At 40.7% G+C, this 9,130-nt stretch overlaps 1 protein-coding gene across 1 annotated transcript; it reads right to left on the bottom strand.

The window, feature by feature from the left end:
* Nucleotides 1-61: 61 nt before the first annotated feature.
* Nucleotides 62-2,530, bottom strand: LOC118416079 (myosin tail region-interacting protein MTI1-like). Its single transcript, XM_035821136.1, has 3 exons — nucleotides 2,303-2,530; nucleotides 928-1,193; nucleotides 62-487 (listed from the first exon to the last, which is right to left on the bottom strand). The coding sequence occupies exons 1-3, from the start codon at nucleotides 2,416-2,418 to the stop codon at nucleotides 111-113; spliced, it is 759 nt and encodes a 252-aa protein (XP_035677029.1). The 5' UTR covers nucleotides 2,419-2,530; the 3' UTR covers nucleotides 62-110.
* Between the last annotated feature and the right edge of the window lie 6,600 nt (nucleotides 2,531-9,130).

Consider the following 9,130-nt stretch of genomic DNA (forward strand, 5'->3'; position numbering starts at 1 on the left):
GTGGGGGGTGTACAGGGGGCATGGCTGGTGCTGTGTTCCTACCTGAATGTCTGGTGTTGACTGTGGGTGGGGGGTGTACATGTACAGGGGGCATGGCTGGTGCTGTGTTCCTACCTGAATGCCTGGTGTTGACTGTGGGTGGGGGTGTACAGGGGGCATGGCTGGTGCTGTGTTCCTACCTGAATGCCTGGTGTTGACTGTGGGTGGGGGTGTACAGGGGGCATGGCTGGTGCTGTGTTCCTACCTGAATGCCTGGTGTTGACTGTGGGTGGGGGGTGTACAGGGGGCATGGCTGGTGCTGTGTTCCTACCTGAATGCCTGGTGTTGACTGTGGGTGGGGGGTGTACAGGGGGCATGGCTGGTGCTGTGTTCGAGTCTTCAGGTATGCTCTGTCTGATCCCAACCCCCGGACCCACACCTTTCTGTCGACTGACGGACGACACTTCTTCTGACTTGCCTGTTGAACTTGCCTGTTGGCTTGGAAAGTCTAGGATAGTAAGAAAACAAAACCATAAGGTATTGCCATTAAGAATTCTCCCAGTTGTACTTGAAGCTCCCATATAAATTCACTATTACTAAATTCATATATTCTGCATCTAAATACTTTTAAAATATTTATGTGTGAATTTTGATACACAAACTTACGGCCAAAATCGCCACACACGCACGCACACACTCACACACAAACACACACACAAGCAAATACACATACATACACACACACACATACACACACACACACACAAGCAAACACACATACACACACACACAAGCAAACACACATACACACGTCACACACATTGAAACACACACATAGGTGCACAGAAACACACACAAACACATAGACACAAAAACAAAGTCTGACCTGATGAAAATGTCATCATTACTTAGCAAGTAATAGCAAGACAACAGATCCACCATACATACCTCCTGTTACAGGAACTGTATTTTCTCCCGTTACTTCCTCTAATCGCTGAGGCAGGCTTGCCTGATTGGTGCTCGCCGTTTTGCCGTGATTCACCGAGACAGGTAATAAGTTTTCGAAAGAGAGCTTCGCCTCCGAGAGCGCAATAATCTCATCTTCAGCATCATCCCAAGCATCACTGGTGTTATCCTCAAAATCTTGGAATGACAAAGTCTTTCTAGGTTTTTGGTCCTTTAGATTCTCCCTAATGGGACTGGCTTGCACAGACCTGAAATACAATTATATTGAAATACAACATTAATCTTTGTCAGGTCATGTTCATTCAATTGTACATCTTATATAGATGGAATCTGTGCACATCAATTTGTGTAAATTTCTGTAAGTTTTTGACCTTAGGTTATTGTAAGTCATACAATGATGAGGGTGGCAGCTGCAAAATGAGCAAATATCCACTCTATATTGCAGCACTAACAATTGGTGAAGAATAACAAAGTCTATTGCACAAGGAACCAAGAGTTAAATACCATGAGAGACTCTTGACTCAAAAGCGAACCATGTGTTACTCAGCACTAAAAGAGGCCATGTCTAGCAAAATAATACAATAAACGAGGACAACAACAACAACAACAACAACAGCATTGGAAACAAAATTTATCACGATATATGACGGCTGCAATGCAACCCAAAGCCACAATTGCCCTATAAAACACTACATACAGTTGTAACGTTACATGTATAATGATATGTGTTATAAAACGTCCTTGGAATCAAGTTGGATAAGCGTTACTGGGTATTGGCTATTTCTAGCTAGGTTTGGCTCCCTTTTTGGAGAAGCCCAGAATACTCCTGGCGACTGAAATATTGGTTTTGGGTGATTTGATCTGTCAGCACAACTTGGTCAGTGTGTTTGTATGTGTGTGTGTGCTTCTGTGATTTAAATATTATCATTCAGTGAGTATTGTTTTACATATCCTCCATGCAATTTCTTTGAACGACCTTATTTTAATTTGTGGGACTGCATATAGCTCGTTAACACAGTACGGATAAGGGGGTGAATTCTGCCATCTCTGCTGGTTATAGATATTGATAATCTATCCTTTGTTTTAAAGTAATTGTACAAATATTAACGTATTAGACTAGATTCAGTGACTATGTAGTAAGTTCAGACCAAGGAGGTTAAGAAAAAAACAACCTCCTTGTTCAGACCTATATTACTATACTAGTAAGCTATTAGTCAATAGGCGGTTATAATAAGCAGTTCATGTGATTTTTATGTAACGTTATAAAAAAAAAACCCAGAAAGTTCCTTAATACAAGTACAACAACTGGTTTTTCCACTTTCAGATATAAGGAAAGTGACCACGTCATAATAATTACCTGCCGGGCACTTTGGGGGCGTTCCTCTTCCAAAAAGGACGCCGCTGCGGACTCATTGCACGGCCTAGACCCTCACTGGCCGGCGGCATTGCGGACCGGGCACCGGAGTCAGTCATGTTGGGAATAACGATCTCTTGGGCGACCAGAGAAAGGTAGAAATTTGGAGGATCTGACACTAAATATATTTACTGCACCACACCGCCGCCATGTTAGTCATCATCATCATCATGCGGAAGGGGGTGTATTTTTCTTATCGTGAATAGAAAATCTTATACCTACAGACAACCGCCTCAAAATTACTGATTTTGTTGTTCAATGAATTGTAGTAGAATTTTTTATAGATGAAGGAGAAAAAATCAATAAGTCGTAATGATTTACAACTAGGAAAATGCCCTTTCTCAAGTGGTATAGTCACTGTGCATTTATAATCACTTTTGAAAACGCCTCTTGTGGACTCTAGATGTACTGCAGCTTCCCTACTTTGGCTTACTAGTACAAAATGTACAGCATACATCGATCTCGCAAACATAGATAAAAGAAAAAACAATGCATATACAGGAAATCAAATATGTAGTGTAATTTCCATACAATTGAATTTCTTAGGAAACCAAAATTTATTTACAAAGGGTTGGCATCTAACTAAAACTGTTAAATAGAAATCATAACTTGTTATTGTACTTTATATTGTGAGCTTAGCTGCCACGTTCAAAGCTCATAACAAATACTTGAGTGGAAAAGATTTAAAGGCTTTATTTGGAATCAAACAGTCATTATACAAAACAGTACCAGTTAGAAACAAACTTTTCAAAGCATGTGTCAAACCTATTCTACTTTATGGCTCAGAAATCTGGGGCGCATTGACTAAATCCTGTCCCATTGAATCTGTTCATCTTAAATTCTGCAAACAAGCACTAAATGTCCCCAGATCAGCATCTAACCTTTCCACAAGAGCGGAATTAGTGAGGTACCCCATTCAAATGGAAGCCTCCCTATCAAAAAACGCTATCAAACACTTTCTTAGAATCCGCCAGAATGTGCCAGCTGACAGACCGTGACAAGCCGATGCCCTATCTTGTCAAGTACAACTAGATGCTAATGGTCACAAATGCTGGGCGTCCGGTGTTCGAAATAAGATACTGGAGGAATGCGGTTTTGCCTACATATGGAGATCTCACGTATCTCTAGGAACAAACCTACGAGAATCACCCTTAGCCAACACCATCAGCCAACGATTTAAGGATATTTACATTCAAACATTCAATCCGAAATACACCGGGACAAATCTTTCGGTAACAAATTACGGACTCATAGATTATTTAAGTCTATTTATAAAGAAGAAGAGTATCTGATGATAAATTTAAACAACATGCAACACAATACAGAGCGACTGTAAGTAAACTTGGAATTAGTTACATATCGGAAGTGGAAAGCACAACCGCACTCCTCTGTGGCATTGCGTACCAATTTTGTGATCTACAACAGGTAGGAGATGAACAACACGACTATGAATTTGTACCATAAGAAAAGAATTATGCTTTATAACTATATCATAAAAGAGTTCCTGTACGTTGAATATGATAGTGGAACGGATAAATTTCTATTTCTGATGCACCTAGATAAGCCTTGTATACCAAGCATTGTCTGTTCCTATATAACGTTATATACACTTGTACAAAAAAGTGAGAAGATGTTGCACATCCTCTTTCATTCATTCATGAATTTAGCTCATGTTGTACGTTAACCATATTGAATTGTGTCCTTTTTTTTTACTTAGATCTCAATTTATCATTAGTCAGTAGCTACATATATATAGTTAGGCCGTTATCATTGATTGGTCAGGAGTTAGTAAACCCATTCAACGGCGCTAGCAAACCGCCTCTTGTCTGTACTCTGCTATCTCAACCGTCACCATCAGTTTCTGACTGCTCTGCTTATAAATAGCAGGGTACAGACAAGCGCCGTTGAATGTCGCAGTGCACAGGAGAATGGTCAATGCTGCCCTTGTGAATATTGTTATAAAAGCCATATATCATCCACAGTCCTCAGTATACTAGTACTCTTTAATACTTCTTGTATGTATTGAATATCAATTATATTGCTACAGCCTACATTCTGTGGTTTAATCCGACATACCAACTTTGTAGTCCTGTCATTTTACCTCCATGAAGATAATGTTGCTATATTGTTTTCACTCTGGAGGTTACAATGTATGTGGAGTATATCTCAAGAACCGATGGAAGGTTTGCAATGGTTTTCGGTAGGTGTAGGGATGGTAATGGTGCAGGTGGGTTTTGCACCACCTGTTGGTTGACCTTGGTACTGCAGTAACACGTTTTGTGTCATATTTTTGTACCTGGACTTGCCTGTGGTGTTGATGAGGGGGTAGGTGTATGGCAGATGTTGATTTGCTGTAAATTTCGGCCTTTTAGCTGTTTGCTGTGGATCAGCATTTAATTGCGTAAAGCATCTCTGAAGCTACGTACATTCCAAATATCATGAAAATCCGCCAACTCTTATACTCAAGCGTGTCGGAAGCCCTTGACAAGTCACAGAAAATACCGTCAGTTTGCTGCTTTTTGTAGATCGACTCAGTTCAATCTTCCACTACGGTATTAAACCGAGTGTAGAGCGGCTTCACATGTACACGAGTGCGACTTTCTAAGCCAGATTGGGAATGAACTTGTGTTGAATGAATGTTAGAAGTTTGTTTTTGTCCAGGTAGTCATATGTACTGCTCTTTCTTGTATCTTGTATGTGCTAGTGACAAATTCAACTATGACATTTGTGTTTAGAATACAAACAGGGATATTATGTGTTTGTGTACACTTTGTATTTTTCGATAGAACCTTAAGTCTACCAAAAGCATTGCCTAGTAAATGTTCAAGTAATAGAACAGTGGAACTGAACTCAGGTGGTATGACCAGAATACCTACACAGAAAACTTGACGAATTACCCGAGGCTCCAGCCCGATTCTGCCTATAATCATGAGATCACCTTTGATCTCCAAGGCTGAAGGTTCCTTGAGGGTCTGCATGGGGGTCTTGGTAATGCTTAACGGTGAATTCAGGAGGCCCGGTAACGCGTAGCGGTAAATTCAGGAGGGGTTACAAAGTATAACAGTAACATTGACGTTCATTCCTATTCGTGCAACGTTACATTCGGTTATCTCAATGGTTAAAAAAATATCCGGACTAATGACATTGTGAGAAGGAAAGGGTGCGTGCACAGAACCCAGAGAATTGACAGGGACAATGTCCGCCGTCTCAATGACATTTGCTTCCCTGGGGACAGTGTTCCCGCCACAGAGGAGGCGGCAGCAAAGTTTCTTATGGGGATTGAACTGCTTACAAACTTTCCAGTACATGGAGCGCTGAAGGCGCGTCGCATCTTAGGGGATCGCCGGTATGTTCCCCCGGGAAATTTTTAACAATCAAGTCTGAAACGCCATTTTCTGCATTTTGAAGGACAAATTTTGCTGACGGCGGAACTAAATCAAATGACATTTTATTAGAGAGAAAAGGAGCAAGCCGTCGCAAGGGAAGTCCGGAGAAACCTCATTTTCTGCATTCGAGGACTAAACTTTGCCTTTGTGACTAAGATAAGTTTGACATTGAAATCTGTATGAGTGAAAAGGTTTTGGGGGTGATGCTTCTGCAACATATTTTTACCATGTCCGGGAGGATCAGAGACAATGTTGAAATCTGGACCCTTTGAAACGCCATTTCCTGCATTTTCAGGGGCTCTATCTGGCATTTGACTTCGTGACTTGTTACGAAGAATTTCTTGGTAACGCTTAACGGTGAATTCAGGATAACATATAACGATTAACGTTGAATTAAAATGACCAATAACGCTTCGCGAATAATATACCGATAACGCTTAACGTTGAATTAGAGCCGGTCGGTAACGATTAACGGTGAAATAAAATGGATCGTAACGCTTAACGGAAAAGGGCATGCAGGCCCTCTTCCTTTGCAGTAGATACGAGATTTAATGTAATTGAAGCGCTAGTAAGCATTGACAGGTTACGCTTTGGGTTCCTGCTGCTCTAGCAAAATATCTATCACAAAATCTTATAACAAAAGTTGATCTTTCTGCATCAAACTACCCCATACCCCCTTCAAACACAGTAAAACACCATACTCTGTTCAGCCGTCTGCTTCGTGTACATCATGGAATTTGATATGTACAATTATATATATTGAATTACTTCAGTAAATGAGTTAAGCACACAAGGATTGCGAAGGGGCCGCTCAGCAACAGTCACAAGGTGGACCTTTATTACAACATGGCTGCTAAGTGGAGCAAGGTGGTAACACTCAAAGTACAACTCAGGTCACATGACCTTCTTAACATACTGAGGTTACAGTGAAGTATACCAAGGTAGCGTGGTAGACTTTTCCTTCCTTTCGAAAATTTCTTTCTACCTGAAGCACTTCAGTCTACCGTCTGAAACTATCTTATTGGTTAGGATTATAATAACATTGAAGTGTGCACATAATACAACTGTGCTTAACAGAGGAATGATTACAAAACTAACTGGGCACATGATACAACAGTACTGACAATACAAAATGAACTGCTTTTTAGCGGTTATAAAATAGGATTAATAGGAATATATTGTTTGAAATAGCTACCTTTTTGTTATATGAAGAGAATGCATATCAAAGTTAAGAACAATATGCTATTGTAATCAATACTATATATATATATATATATATATATATATATATATATATATATATATGTGTGTGTTAACAAACCTACTAAGGTGGTATAGTGCTGAAAGCTTAAATATATTATAGTTTCTATCGTTAGTTCTATGTGTCTTGTAAAGTTCAGGAGTGCCAAAAAACATTTTGACCTACAGAGACCCAGTCAAGCCATTTGATATTCAATTCAGTAAATTATTTTCTCCATATCTTGTGTTATAACCAAGGACTCGCAAACGTAAACAAGCACTGTTGCACAAGAAGCCATAAACAGTTTCACTTTCGGGATGTGCTTGGTTCTCCAAATTTCCAAAACACAGCCCAGGCCAATGCTCTGCACTTTTTAAGGTCGGACCTACTTTAGGCCATCCTGGAACCAAGATATCTAAAGTCTTGCACCTCCTTCATCGCTTCTCCATAGACCTGGAGTGGCTGGTACGGTGTGCCCTCCGGGGCCTGTAGTATGCTCATGCATGGAAAGGCCTCAAATGAAGATCCAGCCCTTCTAAGTCTTTCTTTTCTTCTCTCAAGGCACCTGCTCACCCCATCAATGAACAGTCACCTGTACATGTGTACAACTCAAACACACAATGTGTTAATGCAGAAAAGGAATTTCATGTCAAAATCATCAAACAAGTTGTATATACCTAACAAATGATGACATAGTTGATAGAACTATTGGCCAGTCAATATGTTCACAGTGGACAACACAATTACCAAAACATGTTGGGTAAAATTATAAAAAGGCAAATACTATCAATCAAGAGATACAATAATCAAATCCCGGAAACTACACTTGTAAGTCTCTGCACTACATACTGATGTGATTGCCGTTTCTTCGAATTCGAGAAAACTAATCCTGGAAAAAATTAACAGCTGACAAAGCTTGAAGATATTGGCAGCCACTTTTAATAAAAATGAATGGAAAACTAAAAAAGTTTCATGTTTAAACAAGAGTTCCACAATCACAGACCTCGATGAAATGATTTAAAACAACTATTATATCATTCTTTATTAATTATTAGTTTCTAATTAATTCTGCAAATAAGGTCCTTATTTACATTAATTAGTTATTCATCTCCTCCTGAAGTAGACAATGTTGTCTCGAAAAAAAACTCCCATTTCTATCACTTTCACAAAATTCAAATTGTTCACTTTCACATACCTTCAACATGCTTCAATAACATAGCTTAATTTGCACCTTCAATGCTTCGCTCTCCTTTTGTCTTGTGTAAGGCAGTCCCTGTGAAACTGCTCCCTTGTTAGCAATGTCCCCCATGTAAGGCGAGACCAATGCCGTCATAGGGAAACAGCCGGTATGCCTGGAGAGAGAGTAAGCTCTGTCTCTTACTTCTGCACCTACAATGCTTCGCTCTCCTTTTGTCTTGTGTAAGGCAGTCCCTGTGAAACTGGTCCCTTGTTAGCAATGTCCCCCATGTAAGGCGAGACCAATGCCGTCATAGGGAAACAGCCGGTATGCCTGGAGAGAGAGTAAGCTCTGTTGCTTACTAAATGCACCTACAATGCTTCGCTCTCCTTTTGTATTGTGTAAGGCAGTCCCTGTGAAACTGCTCCCTTGTTAGCAATGTCCCCCATGTAAGGCGAGACCAATGCCGTCATAGGGAAACAGCCGGTATGCCTGGAGAGAGAGTAAGCTCTGTTGCTTACTAAATGCACCTACAATGCTTCGCTCTCCTTTTGTATTGTGTAAGGCAGTCCCTGTGAAACTGCTCCCTTGTTAGCAATGTCCCCCATGTAAGGCGAGACCAATGCCGTCATAGGGAAACAGCCGGTATGCCTGGAGAGAGAGTAAGCTCTGTTGCCTACTTCCGCACCTACAATGCTTCGCTCTCCTTTTGTCTTGTGAAAGGCAGTCCCTGTGAAACTGCTCCCTTGTTAGCAATGTCCCCCATGTAAGGCGAGACCAATGCCGTCATAGGGAAACAGCCGGTATGCCTGGAGAGAGAGTAAGCTCTGTTGCTTACTTCCACACATACCATGCTTCGCTCTCCTTTTGTATTGTGTAAGGCAGTCCCTGTGAAACTGCTCCCTTGTTAGCAATGTCCCCCATGTAAGGCGAGACCAATGCCGTCATAGGGAAACAGCCGGTATGCC

The sequence above is a fragment of the Branchiostoma floridae genome, chromosome 5 (assembly GCF_000003815.2).
Source record: "Branchiostoma floridae strain S238N-H82 chromosome 5, Bfl_VNyyK, whole genome shotgun sequence".
Lineage (NCBI taxonomy): Eukaryota > Metazoa > Chordata > Leptocardii > Amphioxiformes > Branchiostomatidae > Branchiostoma > Branchiostoma floridae.